General features: G+C 40.8%; 1 protein-coding gene across 1 annotated transcript; it reads left to right on the forward strand.

The window, feature by feature from the left end:
* Nucleotides 1-165: 165 nt before the first annotated feature.
* On the forward strand, nucleotides 166-25,230 carry LOC101558652 (Fc receptor-like protein 3). Its single transcript, XM_055139908.1, has 15 exons — nucleotides 166-196; nucleotides 1,385-1,405; nucleotides 2,853-3,095; nucleotides 3,576-3,848; nucleotides 4,077-4,361; nucleotides 6,050-6,331; nucleotides 6,618-6,896; nucleotides 9,403-9,681; nucleotides 10,761-10,880; nucleotides 17,700-17,768; nucleotides 19,441-19,495; nucleotides 22,338-22,356; nucleotides 23,143-23,197; nucleotides 24,386-24,420; nucleotides 25,093-25,230. Exons 1-15 carry the CDS (start codon nucleotides 166-168, stop codon nucleotides 25,228-25,230), a joined length of 2,184 nt encoding a protein of 727 aa, XP_054995883.1.
* Nucleotides 25,231-25,439: the final 209 nt, after the last annotated feature.

The following is a 25,439-nucleotide window of genomic DNA, read 5'->3' on the forward strand; positions in this document are numbered from 1 at the left end:
AGGCATCCATATGCATCTTCATAGAACCGGCAGCTAAATACAATAATTTCACTTCCCCTTTTCTAGTTTTGAAGATACTACCCTCCTACCCTTCTTTGCAGATGGGAGATAAACCTGACTTTTGGTGAAACAGACTTTCTCTGCCCTCAGTCAGGCCTGGACTCCATGCTTCTGTGGCTTCTGCTGCTGATTTTGAGTGAGTAAATGAATCCAGATGGGGCAGGGTAGCTTTAGTTCCTAATGTAAGCCAGAGGGGAAAGACAAGGGTTTTTTGTTTCCATTTCGGGGGTAGAAATGGCAGGATATGGGAAATGCGCTCAGCCAGTTGTCAGGAAAGTTAAGCGTTTCTGAATACAACTCTCAGAGCAAGTCAAGTAGGTTGCCTTTGCTTTCTCATCCATTTAGTGACATTTTTCATACAAACGTTCACTTATAAGACTTGGAAGAATGAGGAAATACCTGAGAAATACAACTTGTGTGCTGAGATTTATAAGTCAACATTTAACCAGAGACTGAAAATGTGGGAGGAACAATGGCCTGAAAATGCTGGGAGTATAAACTTTCTCTATGTCCTTCTGGCCTTTGCACTGCGAGTTTAAGCTAGGAAAGTGGGGTAGGAGGATGAAGCATTAACTGTTAAGTTTGCAATAGTCAAAACCAGGATATGGGCACAAGTCATGATGTGACTTGATAAAACAAATTTCATGATAAAATAAGTCTCAGGCCTTTCGCTTGCTTGGGGTTCTAGATTTTATATATGGAAATAAAGAAATGTGAAGGAAAAATTAAAGAAGTGTTTGTAGATAGGTTGTTGGAAAATTTCAGAGAGTATATCATTTAAAAGGTTAATAAGACATTCCTCTGTGCTAATCTTTTAGCACAAGTCCTGGTGTGTTTTGATAAAACAAATTTTATGATAAAATAAATCTCGGGTGGAGCGATAGCACAGCGGGTAGGGTGTTTGCCTTGCACGCAGCCAACCTGGGTTCGATTCCTCTGTCCCACTTGGAGAGCCCGGCAAGCTACTGAGAGTATCCCGCAGAGCCTGGCAAGCTATTCATGTGTATTCAATGAATGGCATATTCAATATGCCCATGGCGTATTCAATATGCCAAAAACAGTAACAAGTCTCACAGTGGAGATGTTACTGGTGCCTGCTTGAGCAAATCGATGAACAACAGGAGGACAGTGCTAAAATAAATCTCAGACTTTTCATTTGCTTGGGGTTCTGGATTTAATATATGGGAACAAAGGAATGCAAAAGAAAAACTAAAGAAGTGTTTGTAGATAGGTTGTTGGAAAATTTCAGAGAGAGTATATCATTTAAAAGGTTTATAAGACGTTGCTCTGTGCTAATTTTTTTGTCTTGTCCTTTCTCCTACAGCTCCAGGAAGAGAGCAGTCAGGTCAGTTTTCTTCTCTCTGTTCCTCCATGTCACTGAGTATCGACCCTTTCAGATGGCATAGTCTCCCTCTCCCCTTTTTATCTTATTAAACCACTATGAATTGCAAGGTTATAAGAATGTTTATGATTGAGTTTCAGTTATACTTTCTACTCCCCCATTATTCTAGTGTTCCCTTCCCTTATCGCCCCAACCCTGCCCCAGTGGCAATCTTCCTACTAAAGACCAGTTCTCCATCTCTTCAATTCTTTTGCCATTGGGCATTTAATATTCCCCTACAACATTTCTTTATATCCCATGAGAGAGATCACTCTGAGTCTGTTCCTCTGAGGTTGCATAGTCTTGCCTGTAAGCCAGGGCTGTAGGAATATGTCAGCCTCCGTGGTACTTGAACTCTCCAAACTAGTGCTTGAGTTGCAGTCCTGCCTTTGACTTATGGAATCTTTGATTCTTTCTTCATTATTGGGGTGCCTCAAATGTTTAGAGAAAAAAGACATTTGCAGAGGAAAAGAAAGAGGAAGAAGGCTAAGACTGAGAGAACCTCAGATCTTAACTCCTCTATTTTCTTTTCTTTTTGGGTCACACCTAGCGATGCTTAAGGGTTATTCCTGGCTCTGCACTCAGGAATTACTCCTGGCCATGCTCAGGGGATCATGTGGGATGCCAGGGATCGAACTGCATGCAACTGTTGGCTGCAAGCTGGGCCCTACCTGCTATACTGTCTCTTTGGCCCCCAAATTCTTCTATTTTCTAAGAACCCCTTCCTTTGAATGTCCAATAGTGCCACTGTCAAGGGACATAAAAATAGCTCCCCATTCCAGGGGAAACTGTTGCGGACAAATCTTTATATGTCTCTAAAAGGAGATCATGTTTCGGTTATGTTTCAACTTCTAGTCCTATCAGTTAATTGAAAATTTTCATATGCAGATATGATTTATCAAGGAGTTCATACCACCTCATTCAGTCTTTTGTATGTCTTGATTTTAATTTTGACAATGTTAGAAAAAAAAGTTGCCACACTTATAGAATATCAAATCAAGCAAGGCTTCAAAATAATGAAAAAAATTTTAAATCACATTCATTAAATATTAACCAGGTTTTCCTATAATAGAAAATTTCTCTGAGTTATCTGCATTCTTGGGCACAACTTTAATTGAAAGTATAAACAGATAAAAACATTTTATGGTCAGTTGACCTTTAAAAGTCCTTACAATCTCCCGGGCGTTTTAGAGCCTACACAGGAGCTTTAGTCATATGACACTCATACCTGCAGTCTAGGCAAAGGACAATGAAGAGCAGATTCTATCCCAGCCATTTCCCGTAGATGTTCTGGTACGTATCTAACCTGGTTTTAATAGGAATCAGTACTGGAACATTCCCACTGAAGATCAGGCCAATCCCATATTCCATCCATTCTTCATTCACTTTCATCTTTCTACTTCCTGTTCAGGAATAGTTCCAAAAGCTTTTATTTTCCTGAATCCTCCATGGTCTCCAGTCTTCAACAAAGAAAAGATGATACTCACCTGCAAGGATGTACATTCTCCAGGCCAAGGAGATGTATTATGGTACAAGGAAGAGACGTTCTGGAAAAGAGGCTCTGAAGAGATTCAAGTTAAAAAGTCTGGATCTTACAAATGCAAGACACGGGCATCTTCTCTCAGTGACCCTGTGCATGTGGAATTTCTATCTGGTGAGACAAGAAAGTAGAAGTCAACAAAATCAAGCTATTGGGGGAATATCTGAAGGCTAGGAGTGTAGCAAAGTTTCATTGGCACGAAAATGTTCTGTTTGGATCACCAATGGGAAACATAAGGGAGAGGCAGCAACAGAATGCTGCATTGTCCATATTGTCCCTATTTCCCTATCCAGGGTGATGTCAGTAATCCAGAAGTCACCAAGCAAACAGTGACTCAGGTCTGGAGAAAAGCAGGCTATCAAATCCATCTTTATTTAATCATGTCTCTGGGGGGTAGGGAGTGGATGAGGAGGTTGTGGGGCTTGCGTTATTTCTATAGAATTGGGGAATTAATTTGCTCTTCTAGGATAAAGGAGAATTGGTATTAGGGCCACATAAATTGCATAGGACAGTACTTTCTTTATGGGGAGAAAATAAGAAGTTGGAGGGAAAAAAGATAAGGGTAAATTGAGTGGATTCCTTCACTCTTTGTAGATAAGCTGATCTTGCAGGCTTCACATCCTATATTTGAAGGAGAAGATGTACACCTAAGATGCCTAATGAACGAGGGACTGTTTCATCAAAGAATTACTGATAAATGGACTTACTACAAAAATGGAGAAAGACTTGGTGAATCCAACTCAGATTTCATACTAAATTCAGTATCTGGTGACAATAGCCAGTATCATTGTACCACTTATATAAGTGGATTTCTAGGAATTTCTGAATGGGAAGAAGCTTCAAAACCTCTAATGATTCAAGTTCAAGGTAAGGGCCATGCTCTTCTAGGTTGCTGGAATTAAGTGAAAACAGTATTTAGGATTGAGAAGGGTGTTTACAAGAGGAATTTCATGAAAAACTCATCAATCATGAGAGGGAGAAGGAGGATATATCTGCTTGGGTATCTTTTTTCTGCTTTCTTGTGGTAAAAATGCAGGTGCATCTCTATAGGAATGCTGAACTCAACTTCCCTAAAAATTGATTTCTTCTTTCTAGAGTTGTTTCCACAACCTGTGCTGACAATCAGTCCTTTACAGCCAATAGAAGGGAGTTCAGTGACTCTGAAGTGTGAAACCTGGCTCCCTCCACGAAAGTACATCACTTCACTTCAATTCTGTTTCTTTCAAGAAAACCAGACCCTTGGGTCAGGCTGGAGCAGCTCCTCAGAGTTCTACATCCCTGTCTTGTGGAGTGAAGACTCTGGATCTTATTGGTGTCAGGCTCAGACAACTAATAACAGAGTCATGAAAAGCAGCTTGAGATACCAGATACATGTTCAGAGTAAGTGTGTATGTGTGTGGGGGGGGTGTGGGGGTGTGGGGGCTTGGAAGCCTGCCTCACATGCTGGGGAAAAAGCAGCTGAGATCGAGGAGACCATCAAGTAAAGGATGCTTGGAGGCCTCTTTTGGGATGGGAGATGTGTGCTGAAAGTAGACTATAGACCAAACACGATGACCACTTACTACCTGTAACACCCAAAAGGAGAGAGAGAGAGAGAGAGAGAGAGAGAGAGAGAGAGAGAGAGAGAGAGAAAGGGAATGTGCCTGCCACAGGGGGGGAGGGTCTAGGGGATGGGGGGTGGCAGAGAATGGGCACTGGTGGAGGAATGGGTGCTCGACCAGCGTATGTGTGACTGAAATGTAATTACAGAAGTGTGTAATTCTATAGTGAATTTCATTTCGGTGTTTCATTAAAAAAATTTTTTTTAAGTGTGTATATGTTTGTGTTGGTGGCGGTGGGGATGTGTAGGGACTTGACTCTTCAAGAGTCAGAGTTGGGACAAGAGAATTAAACAATGGTATCTTCTGTACCCTAGTACAATGAATAAAACAATAAAACAATGGTGACTTCTGGAATCCTCATTTTTTTTTAGATTCAGCAGTAGCCCAAAATGTCCTAAAACATTCTACTCTATCTAAGTTAACAATTATAGTTATTGATCAGTCACTGGGTCTATGGAAACAATATCATGAGTGGATAGAGAGATAGAAGCACAAATGACCACTAGATTCTTTTTTTTTTCTTTTTTGGGTCACACCTGGTGATGCACAGTGGTTACTCCCAGTTCACGCACTCGGGAATAACTCCTGGCGGTGCTCGGGGGACCATACGGGATGCTGGGAACTGAACCCAGATTGGCCATGTGCAAGGCGCACACCCTACCTGCTGTGCTATATCACTCCAGCCCCAATGACCACCAGAGTCTTTAGAGTCTCTAGAGTGTTTCTGTTTGTTGACCTAAACATGTCCACAAATTGGAAAAGAGGGTGACTAAACACAAACTGGAAGTTAAGGGAGAATGTGGAGAGATGTGACAATGGAGAAGAGTACTGAACAATAGGTTTGAATTTGAGGAAAAGCATTTCAAGATATCACAAATCACAAATCACAAAATCCGTTAATCGTCGATTTCTCAAGCAGGCTCAGTAACCTCTCCATTCGTCCCTTCCCTGAGATCTTAGAAGTCTCTCTCGTCGACTCGGTCCTCCCAACAATGTTGATGTCACACTGGAGGCTCTTTCAGGGTGGGGGGGGGGGGAATGAGATCCAGCTTGTTCTTGGATTTAGCATATGAATACACCATGGGAAGCTAGCAAGGCTGTCCCATGTGGGCAGGAACTCTCAGAAGCTTGCCACTTTCTCCCAGAGGGAGAAGTAGGCTACAAGATATCAAGATAGACGTAACATTATCAATGTTTGCTCTTATTGGGGTTCATTAATGCATCAGAGGTTCTTTAGAGAAAAATATCTATAAAATGTGATTTTCATTTACAGTAAATTTAACATAAAAGGCCTGGTGCTCACATTCTCCAAGTATGGAATATTGTGTGTGCAGGGAGTCTTCCTTACTACCAGTTTTGGACCTTGCTGCTGTTGGCTCATTTATGGTAGCAACAGCATACCATAAATCCTTTGACCCTGAAGATACTGGCATCAGGACTCTAATGTGTCATTTTGTGTTCTCCCAGGAGTTCCTATATCTGCTGTGAAACTGGAGATACAACCTCCTGAGGGACAGCGAATTGAAGGAGAAAATCTGTTCCTTACCTGCTCAGTGGCCCAAGGTACAGGAGCTATCACATTCTCCTGGCACAGAGAGGGCACAAATTTGGGAAGAAAGACACAACGTTCCCTGTCAGCAGAACTGCAGATCCCCTCTGTAAAAGAGAGCGATGCTGGGAGATACTACTGCACAGCAGACAACTCTGATGGCCCCATCCTCAGTCAGTGGGTTAGAGTCACGTTGAAAAGTAAGTTCTTCCTCCTTTTTCCCAGTCTTGGTTCCAAGCCAGGGAGCAGATGCTCTGGCAGTTAACCAAGAAATAACAAAGATTGCAGAGTAAATTGAATAACTTTTATGTCTCATGGAGAGATGGGTTCAGTGATGAAAAGAATTATTCCTCATGGTTCTCAGGAATAATTACTGAGATTACTCCTCATAGTTCAAGAGGTGTATCTAATGTTAGGCTTCCTGAATGAGGGTGTGAGTTTGTCCCACTAGCAGTTTTTCTCTGATAACCCCATTATCTCTCTCAGTTCCAGTGTCTTGCCCTGTCCTCACTTTGGGGGCTTCCATTGCCCAGTATATGGTGGGAGACTTGGTGGAGCTTCACTGTGATGCCCAGAGAGGTTCTCCCCCAATTCAGTACCAGTTCTATCATGAGAATGTCACCCTGTGGAGCAGTACAGCCCTCTCTGGAGGTGGAGTGTCCTTCAAACTTTCTCTGACTGAAGAACATTCTGGAAACTACTACTGTGAGGCTGATAATGGCCTGGGGTCTCAAAGTAGTGACAGAATTAGTCTCAACATCATAGGTAAGTAGACTGTAATTCACAGTGTTACAGTTGAGAACACTATCTTCCTTCTTTTCCTTGAAACTTTTATTGTTATTGAGGTAACATGATATACAATAATGTTAATAGTTATGATTCAGGTATACAATGCTATCGCACCACAACCACTACTTAATAATAACCTTATGTCAGATGTATGGTGTAAGAGTATTTCCTCTCATTCATTGGAGTGACTTAATTTTAGTCATAGTTTTATTTTTGTTGAGGAAGATGTGTAGTTTGATATAGTTCCATTTATTTCTTTTTTGCTTTTGATTTCTTTGTCAAAGGAGTCAAATCATTGAAGACACTTCTGAAGTCAGTATCATGGGTTTTCCTCATTGCATTTTATGAATTAGAGTACAACAATAAAGTCTTTTTCTTTCTTTCTTTCTTTCTCTTTCTCTCTTTTCACTCCCCCCTCTTTCTTTTTTTCTGTCCCTTTACAAATGAGTTTTGACAAAACTATTTGTTGAAAAAAATTTTCCTTCTCCCACTGAATGTTTTTGGCTACTTTGTCACAAATTAACTGTACATATGAGTTTAATATATGAGTTTAATTCTGTATCCTCAATACTATTTCACTAATCTGTTTTCACTCTATAGCCACACTGTTTGGATTACCATACGCTTTATAGTATAAAGCCAGAAAATATAATGCCTCCCATATTTTTTCTCAGGGCTGATATTAAAGGAGTTTTATGATCCATGTAAATTTTTCTTTTGGTGGATGGGAGGATTTGGGGCCACACCTGGCAGTGTTCAGGGCTTATTTCTAGTTCTGGGCTGAGGCCACTCCTGAACATGTTTAGGATACCACATGGTTGGCTGCATACAAGGCTAGTGCCTCAATCACTGTTCAAGTTCCCCTGCATGGAACTTTAGATAGAATTGGGGCAGAAAGAGAATACCTTGATAATGAAGGTTCTATATTTTGTTCTGAATAAAGGAATTGATAAATAAAGCCTTCTATTTGATTCTCCGGTGTCAGAAATTGATGAACCATTGTCTATCTGACATTTTGGAAAATCTTTGTGCTGTGAATCAGAAGTTTGGTGAATTGTGAAGGGATAAATGCAACAGAAAGAGTTGATGACCATGAATTTCAACATATAAAAGATAGAAGTATAGAAGTCCATACTTCCCAGTATGATTCTGGGAAGAGAGCAGGATAGGAAGCATGAGGAATCTGTTTTGCCACATAGATAATATTATTGCTTCCTAATTTGTTTGATGCATTATTGGAGAAACTAAAGTTTAATGAAAGCTTGCAATGCTCAGGGAAATGCTTATAAAATCAATCGCAGTTAATTTTAGTCAAATTAATTCTGTGTACAGTAGAAGATACTCCATTTCAAGTGCTTTTTTTTTTGAGGGGGAAGGCACACTTGGTGGTGTTTACAGGCTTCTCCTGGCTCTGTGTCCTGGAGTCACTGCTGGCAATGCTTCAGGGGACCATGTGATATCAAGGATGAAACATAGACCTCCTCCATGAAAAGCATGAAATTTACATTGTATAAGGAAACGCAAGTGTGCAATGATAAGTATCCAAGAGAGAAGAGAGGGAGTGTGATTTTTTGCTAAATGCTATGTAAAAAAATAAATCAAAGTAATTGGACAGAGTCAACAAAACCTTGTTTTAAATAGGCGTAAATCATTAAAAATAAGATTCAGGAGTGAAAAATGTTGAGAAATTAACTTTAATATAATTTTAGATATTTATATAAAAATATAATTATTGTATATCAGTTTTACATACTTCATGTACATACTTTTTAAAAGTTTGAGAAAGATTATCATTAGATCCATTTTACAAAGGAATATACTTAGAGATTAGAATATTGTGAAATATCAAGATCACCTGGGTTTCTCTGGCAGGTATGTGGGACCCGGGGCTGAGATCTCCAAGTCTGCTCTGATCGGGACTGGTCCTCTTCCGCCTAGATTCCCCATTTTCCAGTAGCTAGGTGGTCACATCCAAAAACTGTCCCCGGTGCCATGTAATCCCATCAACAGCCAACAGCCAGAGACTAAAATCAAGGTCCGCATGACATCTCATCTCATCTCCCTCTCAGAGAACCTGGCAAGCTACCGAGAGTTTCCTGCCCACATGGGAGAGCCTGGCAAGTTCCCTGTGGCATATTCATATGCCAAAACCAGTAACAATGATGGGTCTCATTCCCCTGACCCTGAAAGAGCCTCGAATGCTGTTGGGAAGGACCAGTAAAGAGAGGCTGCTAAAATCTCAAGGCTGGGATGAATGGAGACGTTATTGAGACCACTCGAGAAAATCGACGATCAACGGGATGATGATGATGATGATGATGATGATGATGATGATGATGATGATGATGAATATCACAGAGATAAGATCCAAATAGTTTTTTTGTATCCCATGTTCAGTGTCTTACTACCACATTATGGCAGATACTTCCTTTATGAAATTATTATATATATTTGTATTAATGCTATCTACTTTCATCCCCAGTTCCAGTGTCTCGCCCTATCCTCACTCTCCGGGCCCCTCAAACCCAGGCTATGGTGGGAGATGTTGTGGAGCTTCACTGTGAGGCCCAGAGAGGCTCTCCTCCAATCTTATACCAGTTTTACCATGGGGGTGTCCACCTGGGAAACAGCTCAGCCCTCGCTGGTGGAGGAGCATCGTTCAACTTTACCCTGACCTTTGAACATTCGGCAAACTTCTCTTGTGAAGCGGACAATGAACTGGGAACGCAGAGCAGCGTAGTGCTGACACTGAACATCACAGGTGGGTTGGAGTTTGGGAGTTTAGATTCCATTATGGTCAGTACAACTCTTCTACTGATTGCGATACCAAAGCCAAGTGAGTTGCTCACCTCCTGAAGGCTAATACTTAGAAGATGAGTTAATGGAAGGAAAACAGGCTTAATCGGATGTTATCAACCAAAGATAATGGAACTCATCTTGTTCCCCCAAGCTATCTTGCTTTTTAGATTGGTGTTAGTGGTTTATATTGGGCTGGTTTATAAAATTAGTTAGTAGAAAATTATGGGAAGTAAATACAGTAGAGGAAGGCATCTCAAAAACTTCAGGAATCTTCTTACAGGGCCCGGTGGGGATATTTTTGAGGCTGAGAAGTGAGTACTCAAAGAGCCTGTTGTTTGCTTTCCTCTGCCCCATCTATAACTGGATCTGTATCAACTTCAAACACACAATACTCCAGAATATCTTTTAAAACTGAATGATAGGGGGCTGGAGTGATAGTACAGTGGGTAGAGTGTTTGCCTTGCACGAGAATCCGCGTTGGATTCTCAGCATCCCGTATGGTCCCTCAAGCACCACCAGGCGTAATTCCTGAGTGCAAAGTCAGGAGTAAACCCGGTGCATTGCCGGGTGTGAGCCAAAAACGGCAAAACAAACAAACAAACAAAAAAAAAACCACCAAAAAAAAAAAAGACTAAAAAACCCTGAATGATAGAACAAGAGTCAAGGGAGAGTGAGAGATAATAAGAAATGTATTTGTGGGGAACAGGATGGATTGCTTGATCACTTACAACTGTACAAATCCCAACATAGTAAAAAGGTTTTTGAACATGACACCAATGCTTTGAACTTCTGGGAAATGGTATGGATTTCCCCGGGAAGGAAAAGGAATTAATTTTAATCTCATATGCTTCAAAACATCATTTTTTTGTGCCATTATTTAAAAGATTCCAAATTAAATTTGGAATTTGAAGATAATTCAAATGGAGAAACCAGATCCTGACAAAAAGCTGCCCTGATAGAGCTCTATCCTCTACATATATTTTGCTTAGATTAAAAAAAATAAATTTGCCACGGTACTCAAGTATAGTTGTCTCTGTTTAGGGACTCCTGGAAACAAAACAGCCCATATTAGCAGAAAAGTCACCGGAGGATTGCTAAGTGCACTGGGCCTGGCTGCTCTGGCTATTCTGGTGGGTAGTTTCAGAATCAAAAGAAGATCAGGTGAGTGTCTATATCTTAATCTTTAATATTGTGACGCTTAATGTTGCTATAACTTGAACTCCTGTGAAACATTCTTTATAGGACAATTATCTTCTTTCAAATCAGGGCCTCAGATCTACTCACGTCTACACTGTAGGAAATATTGCTTATAAAATAAATGGAGGTGGATAGAGAGTACAAGAGGCAAGACCTTCCATGTAGCTGTGGGAATGCTAACCTTGAATTGAATGCCTGGTACCACATCTGGTCTCCTGAGCACCACTAGAGGTCACTTTTGAGTACAGAGCCAAGAATAGACCATAAGCATCACCAAGGGTGTCCCAACCTCTTCACTCCCTCCACAAAATACATTCCTAATCAAGTATTGTTGTTACTTCACAGAGGTTTTTAAAAATTGGTTTACAATATTATAGACCTTCAGGGATTTCAACTTTTGTCACTTGTTATTCTTTCTGTCCTCAAAGTATATAATTTAATTTCTCTAGTAGTTAACAAATCATTTTTGTTAAATTTCTCTGGTATTTGGCAAATCATTACTGGGTATTTTTAACACCAAAACACTAAGATATAAAATATCTATGACAAAGTTGCAGCCTCAGTGACACAACTTTCCACGGAGAGAATTAGAAGCAAATATAAAAATAGATAATAGTAATACAATATATATATATTGGAAAAATAAATATTAAACTTTAATTAGTCCTATAAAAGAGAATAAAACAGAATGTAAAAAAATAAATATCAAATTTTGTTGGTATAGATTTTTAAGGCTGACAGTTAAATAGAGTTCTAAGCATACTACCATAAGTTTTAGTCATTTATCCTTGTGAGATAATTCTGTCTTTACCTTTCAAAGCATCAGTTTGGATAGTAAAGTGGAACTGGAGGAAATACTTTACCCAGGATTAAACATTAAGATTTTCTTTCCAATTATTGGCTCACAGCTACTTAGAGTTCACTTTGATATTACTGATCAAATGATGGTGATTTGAAGTTAAGTGTGATTCTGGATAAATGTCTTATAAGACTTTACCTTCATTACTTTAACATGATGTGGCAGAACTGGATATTCACTAGGAGTTGTCATAGCAAAGATGTAGAATGAATCTGATTCCTAGGAATGGGTGTTCTAAATGGCTCACATCATACACCTAACTCACCATCAATGTTCCCTTTTTATTTTTCAGGAGAACCAACTGCATCTGGAACTTCTAGGTAGTATCTTTGCTTTCTGTGCAACTAACATTTTTGTGATTTATATACCACAAGATAGGAATGTGGAATTTTATACACATTTAACATTTTGGATTTCCTAATAGTTTTTTCACATTTATAAAATCCAGAAATGTGATTAAGTCATAGTTGTGAATACACATAGTCGTACATACTTTAACATAGGACTTATGTTATCTGTGTAAATCTACTTCTTTTGATGTGCTCTTGTAGAAAATTGACCACTCATTGTAATGACATCATTATTCATAGAGCTACAGTTAATTCACTCCTACATTTCTTATTTCTCTACTCATATGTTCATTGAAAAATGATTATTGGATGTCAGAAATGTTCAATTCTTGACGTTAACTAAAGAAGAAAATGAACATAGTTAAAAACAAAAACTCACCCTTTTCCTAAAGTGCTCTTATAGTATTGTATTTTTCCCAGCTGAGATAACAATATTTTACATCATAGAGGCTTTAGGTGCACAGTATTATAAATCAACATCTGGATATACTATAATATGAACACAAACCAAAAATCTAGTTTCCATCCTTTACCATACAATCGTTCCATTTACCTGATTTATCCCAATTCCCCTTACCTCTTCAAGACTGGTAACCATTCTTTTGTTTTTGTGACCTAAAAGTCTGTTTTGTTATTCATTTTGCTGTTTGTTTATTCATTTTGCCTCTTTTTCTTCTCATGAGCAAGATTATATGGTGATTTGTTCTTCTATGGAGCAAGTTCAACAGTTCTTACTTGTAACTCTATGTTCAGGGATCCCTCCTGGTGGTGCTCAGGGGACCATCTATGGCAATGAGAATCAAACCTGGATTGACTGTGTGCAGGGCAAGCACTTTCCCCTCTGTTTTATCTCTATCGCCTCAGGATTTCTTTTCTCTTTTTCCTTTCTTTTTAAATGTAGGAGTCATCATCATCATCATCATCCTGTTGATCATCTATTTTCTCGAGTGGTCTCAGTAATGTCTCCATTCGTCCTAGCCCTGAGATTTTAGAAGCCTCTCTTTACACATTCTTCCCAACGGTGCTGCATTGGAGGCTCTTTCAGGGTCAGGGGAATGAGGCCCATCATTGTTACTGGTTTTGGCATAAGAATACATCACAGGGAGCTTGCCAGGCTCTCCCATGTGGGCAGGAAACTCTCGGTAGCTTGCCAGGTTCTCCGAGAGGGAGAACTAGGCTATAAGATGTCGCTTCTGAGAGCTTGGTTTTATAGTCTCTGGATGTTGGCCATTGATGGAATAGGAGTACTGCTATTTATTCAGCTATTGATTAAGCTGATTGAATTGGACATGAACTCCACTTTACTTTTTTTAAAATTCAGAATGTTAATTTAATTTAATTTTATCGAATCACCATGAGATACAGTTACAAAGCTTTCATATTTGACTTTCAGTCATACAATGGTCAAACACCCAACCCTCCACCAGTGCACATCTTCCACCACTAGTGTCCCTAGTACGCCCCCCATCTCACCCCTCTCCCTGCCTCTATGGCAGACAATCTCCCCCATGCTGTCTTTTGTATTGCTTGTTGTGAATAGCATGAGATGTCACCGGTACTCCTGGAATTCTGAAATTTAGGTAATTAGAATCTGGAGAAATCTCTGCAGAGAGGTGCTCTGTTCAGTGATTCTTTTGTGTATCTCTGGATCATGGCCATTAAGGAGCTCAAGTAACAGCCAGAAGCAGTTTGTGTGTGTGACCTCCAGGTCCCATGGGGATGGGGAGTTGAAAAGATCAGCCCATCCCCTATTCCTTGAGACCTGGAGTTTTCGGTCACTGAACCCACATACCTGTACTTCTCAGTGGGTTCTGGAAGTTGGCAGCTGCCAGGGATTTTAGAGGGCAGGTGGAGGGACAACGCCTGCCTCTGTCTGAGGTAACCCCCTTGAAGTCAGCCTGGCTTAAAGTCGAGAGGCATCTCTGGGGTGAACTGCTCGGTTCAGAGAATCTTTTGTGTGTCTCTGGATCATGGCCCTTGTTTCCATCTTTTCCAGAGAAATAAACTATTGGCATAAGCCCTACAGGGCATGCCTGCTCACCAACATCATGCCATACCTCTGGCCCTAACTGCGGTTTTTTATCTCTTTTGAGATTTATGAGTGTCTGAAATAAGGCCAATAAATGAGCTTGTGTAGCTGAGTGAGGTGGTTTGTGGGTGTGGCTCCCACATACCTAACTTTTGACCATTTAATTTCTTGGCAAACTTGGCCCCAAGTTGTTGGGGTCTGGCCAAAGGCACAGCGGCAATTTTGGGGTATCAGGAAGTTGGAAGGTACCATCAGGCTGCTGATGCACTCACCCTAAAGGTACAGGTTGACCTGCTGGCGGCACCATACTCCCCTTCATTTTCTTTTCATCTCTTTTCTCCAATTTAGTAGTGGTCCATTAATTAATATACCACATCTTCTGTACTCACTCAACTATCAACAGGTATTTAGTTTGCTTCCAAATCTCATAATTGTAAATAATCTATGATGACCAAATAGGTGTGTGTATAGATATAGATATAGATATAGACATAGATATAGATATAAATATTCAAGGCATAGTCTCTTTCCCCTGCACCTGGCTGTCTTCACTGGGGCCCCTCAGAGCGGAGCGGGTTGAGTTTCCCTCCCTGCCCCGAGCAGAGCCCTGGCAGCCGAAGACCTCTGGAACCCAGCCACAGCCATGTTCAAGGCCCCCCCTCCACACGTTCGGATGAGCCTCACACATGAAGGAACTGGCAGAGGAACCCAGGTGTGAGAGACCCGGGGCTGAGATCTCCAAGTCTGCTTGGATCGGGACTGCGGCTCCTCTACTCAGGTCCCCCATTTTCCAATAGCTTGGCAGCCACGCCCACAAACTGCCCCTGGCGCTGTGTATTCCCATCAATGGCCAAGATCTAGAGACTAAAACAAAGCTCATGACCTCTTATAGCCTAATTCTCCCTCTCAAAGAACCTGGCAGGGTACCGAGAGCATTGTACCCACATGGCAGAGCCCGGCAAGCTCTCTGTGTTGTATTCAATATGCCAAATACAGTAACAATGATGGGTCTCATTCTCCTTACCCTGAAAGAATCTCCAATGTGGCACTTCTGGGAAGAATGAGTAAAGAGAGGCTGCTAAAATATCAGGGCTAGGACGAATGGAGACATTACTGGTGCCCACTTGAGAAAATCGATGATCAATGGGATATCAGTGATACAGTGATACAGTGATATATATTCAAATTAATGAATTAATTTAAATTCATTAAATGCTAAAATTCCCAGAAGTGGGGTAGCTATATTTTATATATATATATATTTTTAAAAATTATCTCCATGCTGTTTTTAAAACTATACCCCACCAATTTACATCCCTCCAAAGTATAAAAGGGTATCTTTTGTTGTTCTTATTGTTGTTGTTTTGGGGCCACATTCAGCTTGGCTTGGGTCTTATTCCAGGCTGTGTGCTTAAGGATTACTGATAGTGATGGTCAGAAGACCATAAGTGATACCCAGGATTGAACCCGGGGCAATCATTTGCAAGACAAGCACTTCCCCTTACCCTCTATAATATTTCTTGGGCCCTATATTAGGAATATCTTTTCTCCCCTTCATCACCAACACTTTTTCTTCCTTTTATATAATATGAATTTTCACAGGTGTGAGGTAATAGCTCATTGATGTTTGATTTACTTTTTCATTAAAAAAAAGACAATGAAGAGCTTAGTGTCCCTAGATGTCATATGTATGTCTTCTTTGGAGAAGTATATATTCAGATCCTCCATTCATTATATTTTTGCTTTTTTATTGGGGGGCTCACACCTGGCGATGCACTCCTGCTCTGCACTCAGGAATTACTCCTGGTGGTGCTCGGGAGATCATATGGGATGCTGGGAATCGAACCCGGATTGTCTGCATGCAAGGCAAACGCCCTTAACTACTGTACTATTGCTCCAGCCCCAGCCTCCATGCATTTTTATTTATTCTTTGTTGTTGTGTTTTATGAGTTATTTATATTTTGTGAATATCTTCTTTTAGTAGGGTTTCTATTTTTTTATGTATCCATAATACTCTCTCGTGTCCTTTTGCATTTTTGTAGAATCTATTGTAAGTATCTTCACTACTTTTATTTTTTCTCACTTTATTTTTGAGTCTGGCTAAAGGTATATTTTATTTATTCACTTTTAAAAGTTTAGTAGAGAACCATGATTTTTTAAATTTTTTTTTATTTTATTGAATCACCGTGAGATAGTTACAAGCTTTCGTGTTTGGATTACAATCTCACAATGAACGGAACCATGATTTTAAAATATTTTGATAGTTGATTTTTAGATATACAATAATCTAGCACTAACACCACCACCATTTGAAATGGTGTCAGTTTTCCTTAAACAGTTTCCCAGGTTCCTTTCCTACAGGTATATTTTTAACTTTGGTTGTTGTGCTTTGAATAACATGTTTTAATGTTGTTGGGTAGCTTTAGGGATCAAACAGATGTCATCATACTCGAAGGAAGGCACTTTTAGTCATTAAGTCTTCCCCCAGATCCCTAACTATTAAGTTTTGTGTGAATAGTGAAATTTCTTTGCACAAATATTTAAGTATTAACTTTTTTGAAAATTATTTTTTTTTATTTTTAAAATTTTTTTACTGAAAACACGTATTTTCTCTTTTAAAAGTATTTTAAGACTCGGGTTGAAGCAATAGTCCAGCAGGTAAGGTCTTGCTTTCCATGTGGCCAGAACAGGTTTGATCCTTGGTACCCTGTATGGTACCCTGAGTTGGCCAGGAGTAAGCCCTGAGCACTGCCAAGTTTGGTACAAAAACAAAGCAGAAACAGAACTATCTCGGGACTCTGTAGCTTTGCTCTCTAACCTTGCCTCTATTTTCCTTCTCTGTAATGCCAGCCTTGGCTACAACATATTCCACAACAAAGCTGACGTTTTCTTGAAAGAGTCATGGAGAACGTTAGAGCAAGCAGCCATGGCATTTTTACATGGTGTCTGCTAGTATCTTCCTGGATATTGACTTCTCTGAGATTTTTTTTTTTTTGCTTTTTGGGTCACACACGTCAATGCTCAGGGGTTACTCCTGGCTTATACACTCAGGAATTACTTCTGGCAGTGCTCAGGGGACCATATCGGATGCTGGGAATCAAACCCTGGTCGGCCGCATGCAAGGCAAATACCCTACGTGCTGTGATATCGCTCCATCCCCGAGATTCTTTTTGATCTTCAAATACTTTTCTCTCTTATCTCTTCCCACTGTACCTGCTCCCCATTACCTTTATAGTGCCCGTAAGTGTCAGAAGCCTCCCATCTCTAGACACCCCAGAACGGAATTCCGAGAGATCATCAACTTTAGGTCACAACCTTCAATGGATTTGCAGCCAGTGTATAGAAATGGTGAGTTTCTCTGGGAAAAAGAGATCTAGAGCTGATCTAGGGAGGGGGGAGGAGGGAGGTATTGAACAACCACCAATGGCCCAGTAACATTAAGTTTTAAAATAGAATTCCTGCACTTAGAGACTAGAAATGAGTCTAGGATGTGGGCTCCGGGATACAGCCATTTTCTATATAAAAGGTTACCCATTTTCTTAAAGGTAATTCTGAAGATACAGACGTAGTTTATTCGCTGATTTGGAACATACAACAGGCAGAAGAAAATTCAGGTGAGGCATCTTTCTAATTAGAGGTGGGAGTATGTTAACTGAGCCAACAAGAGTCTTTCATCAGTAACACATCTCAAATATGAATTCAATATGGAAGAAATTACCTGCTCCTCTTGTATTGTCAATAATTATATTATCATAATTATATTGTATGGTCATAATTATAGCTATTCCCCCTTACCTGTCAATTTTGTCACTTACTATCCAACTATCCAAAAAAATTTGAGTACAAACATAATTTTTTCCTAATATATCAATAGTATCTAGTGCAATGCTTAGAAAATTATGGATCTCCTTAAATACTTTTGAAAGAGGAAATAACTGCAAGTGGTAAATTAAGTCCTTCATAACCTCATGGATAATTTATTACAATTATCTTTTTATTTTTTTATTGAATCACCTTGAGGTACACAGTGACAAAATTGTTCATGATCAAGTTTCAGTCATACAATGTTCTAACACCCATCCCTTCACCAATGTACATTTCCCACCACCATGTCCTCAGTTTCCCATCCACTACCCCACCCCACCCAGCCTGTCTGTTTTTCAGCACGCAATTCTTATTCAGAGTGATTATTTCCAACCATCTTTGTCATAGTGGTCCCTTCTCTATCCTAACTGCACTTGTCCCTTCTTCCCCAGCACTTGAAGCAGGCTTCCAACTATGTGTCAATCCTCTTGTCCCTTGTTTCTCCTGTCCTTGGGTATTTATTAGTCTCATATTTTGTTTTTTTTAATATCCCATAAATGAGTGCAATCATTCCATGCCTTTCCCTCTCCTTCTGACTCATTTTACTCAGCATGATACTCTGCATGTCCATCCATTTATAAGCAAATTTCATGACATAATTTTTGCTAACAGCTGCATAGTATTCCATTGCCCTCTATCCTTAGGCACGTAGGCTGTTTTCAGATTCTGGCTATTGTGAATAGTGCTGCAATAAACATAGAAGTACAGATGGCATTTCTGCTATGTATTTTTGGTCCCCTGGGGTATATTCCCATTAGTGGTATTGCTGGGTCATCTGGAAGCTCAATTTCTAGTTTTAGAGGAAAGCCCTTATTATTTTCCAAAAAGGCTGGACCAGTCTGCATTACCACCAACAATGGAGAAGAGTCCCTTTCTCCCCACACCCATGCTAGAACTGGTTGCTCTTGTACTTTTTTAAATTGGTGCCAGTCTCGTGGTGTGAGATAATATCTCATTGTTGTTTTGGTTTGCATCTCCTGATAATTAGTGATGTAGAGTATTATTTTCATGTGTCTTTTGGCCATTTGTGTTTCTTCTTTGAGAAAATTTCTGTCCACTTTCTCCCCATTTTTGGATAGGGTTGGAATTTTTCTTATAAAGTCCCATCAGTATCTTATATATCTTGGATATGAACCCCTTATCAGATGGATATTGGGTAGATAACTTTTCCCAATCTGTGGGCTGTCTTTGTATCTTGGTCACTGTTTCTATTGAGGTGCAGAAACTTCTTAGTTTAATGTAGTTCTATTTGTTTATCTTTGCTCCCACTTGCTTGGTCAGTGATGTTTCCTCTTTGAAGATGCCTTTAGCTTCAATGCTGTGGAGGGTTATGCCCACATTTTCCACCATGTTCATTATGGATTCAGGTTTGATATTCAGGTCCTTAATCCATTATGATCTAACTTTTGTGCCTGGTGTTAGAAATAAGTCAGAAGGGGGATATGGTGCCTCCAGGAGGAAAACCTGTACCTGTGGGGTGAGTGCATCAGCAGCCTTATGATGCCTTCAGACTTCAAGATACCCCCAAATTGCTGCTGTGCCCTTGGCAAGACCCCAACAACTTGGGCCAAGTTTACCAAGAATTAAATGATCAAAAGTTAGGTATGTGGGAGACACACCCACAAACCACCTCCGGCTCAGCTATATAAGCTCATTTATTGGTTTTATTTCCTAGACCCATAAATCTTGATAAAGATAAAAAGATGCAGTTAGGTCCTGTAGTATAGAGGTAGGCGGGAACCCATGACTGAGAGCCCTAGGCTCGCTTGGATCAGGACTCGACCTCCTCCCCCAGGACCTCAGTTTTCCAGTAGCTTGGCAGTCATACCCACAAATGGCCACTGGCACCATGTAATCTCATCATTGGCCGAGACCCAGAGACTATACACTAAAGCTCCTGGAAGAGAGTGCTGCAGAATGCCCTGACCCTGTGCCACGCTGTCTTCACTGGGACACCTCTCAGAGCGGGGTGGGTTGAGTTTCCCTCCCTGCCACAAGCAGAAAACCTTCAGAACCCAACCACCGCCATGCCCAAGGCTACTCTCCACATGCTCGGATGAGCCTCACCCAAGAGGCACGGGCCTCACCCAAAATGGAATGAACCTTACCAAAGAGCGGACCAGCAGGAAAACCCAGATATGCGGGAACCCGTGACTGAGATCTCCAAGCCTGCTTGGATGGGGGCTGGGCCTCCTCCCCTCACATCCCCAATATTCCAGAAACTTGGCAGTCACACTCACAAACCTTCCCCAGTGCCATGTAATCTCATCAATGGCCAAGACCCAGAGACTATAAACTAAAGCTCCTGAAAGAGAATGACATAGAATTTCCTGGACATTATATTCTATCCATAAGCAATACAAAACAAATCGTCTAGCATTGCCTTTCTGACAGGTTTGATGGTGGTGAGGAGCAGGACCAGGGCCAGGCTACTACAGTACACAGCTTGGGCACTTTGGGTGGACTTCAGTCAGCAGTCCAGCAGAACCTGACCAGGGAGCACACACCCCCATCTTCGTCTCCAGAGAGTTGGTGCCCAGGGAGGTTTTCCTCCATAATATGCTGCGGGTGGCACAGGCTGGTCCGGGAAGGAAATGGCAGTAGGGCTGTCCCACTGGTGGTGAATCTCCAGGGCCTGTTGAGGGAATTAGGAGAGCTTCCTCAACTCAGGGACCTCAACCCCATGCTCAGCAGAGGTGCCAAGTCTGACCTGAAGAGCTCTACTTAGATCCATTAAAACTTTTCCACTGCCCATAACACTAAGAGCTTACAGACCTCCGCCAGCCATTGGTCGCGCTGCCACCATCCTCACATGTCTCACTCCAGGACAGTGCTGGTTTCGTTTAATGGCACTCCACTGAGCCAGAATACACAAGGGGCACCACCCATGTTCACTCAGGCAGAACTTTTTTGGCCCCATTGGCTGTTTGGAACACTAAGAGCTGCCATCCCACAGTACTTGCTGCTGCTCCACTGCCATCTTGACCCACTCCCATTTTGCATTTCTTGCTCATTTATCAGAGATTAGGTGGTCATATATTTAAGGGTTGGTGTCAGGATATTTGGACTGGAGTGATAGCACAGTGGGTAGGGCATTTGCCTTGCATGTGGCCGACCCAGGTCCGATTCCTCCATCCCTCTCAGAGAGCCTGGCAAGCTACTGAGAGTATTCTGTCCATACGGCAGAGCCTGGCAAGCTACCCATGACATATTCAATATACCAGAAACAGTAACAAGTCTCACAATGGAAACGTTACTGGTGCCCGCTTGAGCAAATTGATGAACAATGGGATGACAGTACAGTACTACAGTCCAGTCCAGTCACGATATTCAACTCTATTCCATTGGCTCTGGGTCTGTCTTTATTCCAATACCATGCTGTTTTAATTACTACTGCTTTATAGTAGAGCTTGAAGTTGGGGAAGGTGATGCCTCCCATAGTCTTTTCCCCAAGGATTGATTTAGCTATTCATGGAGGTTTATTGTTCCATATGAATTTCAGGAATGTTTGATTTATTTGTTGGAAAAATGTTATGGGTATCCTTATAGTATCCTTATAGAGACTGCATTGAATCTGCACAATGCTTTGGGGAGCATTACCATTTTGGGCAATATTAATCCTTTAATCCATGAGCAGGGGATGTGTTTCCATTTTCTCTTGTCCTCTTTTATTTCTTGAAGTACTGTTTTATAGGTTATTTTTTGTATATGTCCTTCACCTCTTTAGTTAAACTGATTCCAAGGTACTTGATTTTCTGAGGCATGATTATGAATGGAATTGTTTTCCTAATATCTCTCTCTTCTCTTTTATTATTTGTATAAAAGCCATGGGTTTTGGGGTATTGATTTCACTGTCTCATAAACTTCTTCAGCCTGAAGTCTATGTAATCAGATACTAGTATGGTCTTTTTTGAAGGGGTTGTTTGTTTGTGAAATTGTTTTACAGCCTTAGACTCTGAGTCTGTATTTGCTCTGACCATTCATGTGTGTTTCTTGCAGGCAACAAAGTGTTAGATTCAATTTTTTAACTCATCCTACCACTCTGTTTCTCTTAATTGGGACATTTAACCCACTGACATTGAGAAAGATTTAGTCCCATCTTTAGGGGAGAGTTGGAGGGGTTTGTCTTGTCTTAAAGTAGCCCATTTAGTCCTTCTTGTACCAAAGGTTTTGAGTACATGAAGTTCCTGAGTTGTTCTTTATCTGTGAAGCTGTGTATTATTCCTTCAAATCTGAATGAGAGTTTATCCGGGTAAAATATTTTTGGTGAAGCATTCATTTCATTGAGTTTTTTCACCATATCTCACCACTCTCTTTAGGCCCAGAGAATTTTATCTGGTAAGTCTGCTTAAGTCTTAAGGATGCTCCTTGTAAGTAATTTGCTTCTTTGATCTTGCTGCTTTCAGTATTCTGTATCTATGATTTTCGTCATACTGATTAGGATGTTATTTTTGATTTGTTATTTGTTATATATATGTAATCTTGAAGTTATTTTTATTTGGCTTTTTTTTAGCTGGTACCTTTCAGGTGTCATGGAGCTTGGTGCATGCACTCTTCAGCTCTGGGAACTTTTGACAGCGATGATGATTTTGATAGTTGCTTTATCAAAGTCTTTTTCCAGCCCCTCTGGTACCCCAATGATTCTTGTGTTGTTCTTAAATTCATTCACATGTTCTCTTGTCATCTGTCAGTCTATTTTGAGGCTCTTTTCCCATCTTCTGCTGTTGTCTTGAGTTTTTCTGCACTTCATCTTGAAGCTCACTGATTCTGTTCTCAGCAGCTGTTACTCTGCTACTGAGGCCTTCCAGTGAGTTTTTCTTTTCAACAACCAGGTTTTTCAGAACTGTCATTTCTGCTTATATTTTCACTTGTATTTTCCTCATTTCTGCTCTCATATACTCCTGTATTTTATTTGTATTGTGTTCCATTGTTTCTTTGAGCTTCTTATGCATCCTTAACAGCTCCATTCTAGATTCCTTCTCAGAGAGTTTATATAGCTCATTATTGCTAGTTGGGTCATCTGGGCTGGTATCTTCATTCACTAAGGCAGCAGGTTTCTGCGTTGCCTTATCATCATGATTTGCAGTTCGGATTCTTGTGCTCACAGTTGCTTTTGTGATTTAGGGAAGAATGCTGATTGGAGTAGGAGCTAATGGATTATTGGCCTATTTGCAAATCAGTATGGTTGGGGGTGGGGGTCAGGCTGCCCTAGTGAGTTCCAAATATGAGGCTAATTTGTGGTTTATATGAGGTATGATGGGGGAGATTAACTGACAGTAGCTCGAGAGACCACATCCCTCCAATCTTCTAACCTGAAATGTCCGAATATTAGAGCCTTGCCGATTGCATCAGTAGTTCGAAGCCACTGCCAGCTTGAGGCCCACACTGCCTTGAACTGCTGCCACCTTGGGGCCGGAGCAAGTAGGGTGTTTGCCTTACATGCGGCCAACCTGGGTTCAATCTTCAATCTCTGGCATCCCATATGGTCCTCAAGTACCACCAGGAGTAATTTCTGAGTGCAGAGCCAGGAGTAACCCCTGAGCATCACTGGGTGTAAACCAAGAAGAAAAAAATATCCCACCTCACATCTTTATTACAGTTCTCTTAACTGGTCCTTTTGTCTCAAATCTTTCTCCAACTTTCCAACAATGTGTTTACAGTATGATCTCTCTACAATGCACAATTACTTAGGTTAACTACTGTTAATAACTCTTCAGTACAAAATGTGACTCTTGCCAGCTCCTGCACTTTGATGCCCCCTCCAAGCTCTGCCTGATGTGGTTTTTTTTTTTTGTAAAAATACTGAATTCTTGATTTTTATCCTGATCATACTGAACTATTCCAAAGAATCCTTTAGAAGTACAAAAAAAATAAGCATATTAAATTTTCTCAACCATATGTCTTTGGCTTCCTAAAAAAATTGTGTAGTATTAGAATGCCATATCCTGATCTAACTACTTAACAATGTTCATATGAAAAATGAGGTAAATTTTCCCCCAGATGATGAATATGGTGTGTGTGAGAAAAGAGAGAGAGAGATGGACGGAAGGAGAGAGACAGAGACACTGAGAAGAAGAGGGAGAGGGGAAATGGTAGGGGGAGAGCAAAAGAGGTAGAAAGAGGGTTTTCTTGGGTTCATTAATGATAATGAAATTCATTATGGGAATTTAGAAGTAGGGACAAAACTTTATTCGTGTCTGGGTAGGTAGGACACTGTGTGAGAATTTGGAAGCATTAGCAAAGAATGCAGTAAATGGATGAGTAGGCAGAGAAAAGATTGGCTTGGAAAGTATTGTTTATGTTGTAACGTTGTAAGGTGAAATATATTTCCACATTTTAATAATTTTTCTACCCCCTTTTCCAACAGAAAGTTCATCGAGAATGCATCAAAAAGATAATAAGGTGGGTTACATTTTATTGGTTTCTTTACCCTCTGAGTCTCCTCACTTTTATTTAGTGCGCGTTCCCCTGGAGATCTCTCCGGCCCGCAGAGAGACAGCAGTGGAAAGCGCTCCTAATTAGGTGGATTCTGTGAGGGTCCCGATCTGAAATAAGACTAGTGAAGTTAGTAAACAGGGGGCCCAAGACGACACATGCCGATCAAGGGCAACTTTATTAACTGCCACGCTGGTTTTATACTTTTCTTAGCAGGGGGTTGGTACATAAGTTGTCAATCACCAGGGAAGTGTCTTCTCAGACCAAATAAGGAAAGGTTCGGGGTGTATTAGGTGAGCTTACAACATTCTTCAAGAGTAGATTGAGAAATAGTGGGGAGGGGAAGGCAAGGGTCTATCTGGCAGGAGCATCTGGCAGGAGGAATGCACAAGGTAGAGGAAGGTATTCTACTTAATGGGGGGCTTAATGGCGTCTCTTAGTTAACTGCCCTGGGCTACTTTTACCTCTTGAGTTTGGCTATTTCCTTTGTCACAAGGGCACCTGTGCCTCAGGTCAAGCAAAGCTGGTAATGGAATTTTCCGGTTTGTCCAGGGTAAAGGTTTCGGGGTCCTCTTTTGTTCAGGGTCCTGAGCAGTCCCCAACAATTTAGCTACTTACAGTTTGTATTTTTCTCCCAAGGAACCTGTGTTCATCTATTCAGAGATCAAGAAAGTACACACAGATGACTCTGATGGGCAGAGAAGCAGTGGAAACATGACCCAGAAAAGTGCTGCAGGCGACTATGAGAATGTTCTACAAGTGCAGAACCATCCTTGAATCACAGAATCCCCACAGAGACCTGGGAAACCACTATGCCGATTTTCTCTGTTCACTTCAACTATGCACCATCTCTGCTCAGGAGTCTGTCTTCCAGGAGGCTGCATCGTAGATGACATGACACTGAGATGCCTGGCAATCTGCTCTGTGCCTAAGTCTTGGTGTTCTCTGTATTATTTTTACATGTGAAACGCACGTAAAGGCAACTC

The sequence above is a fragment of the Sorex araneus genome, chromosome 5 (genome assembly GCF_027595985.1).
Source record: "Sorex araneus isolate mSorAra2 chromosome 5, mSorAra2.pri, whole genome shotgun sequence".
In the NCBI taxonomy this organism is placed as follows: domain Eukaryota; kingdom Metazoa; phylum Chordata; class Mammalia; order Eulipotyphla; family Soricidae; genus Sorex; species Sorex araneus.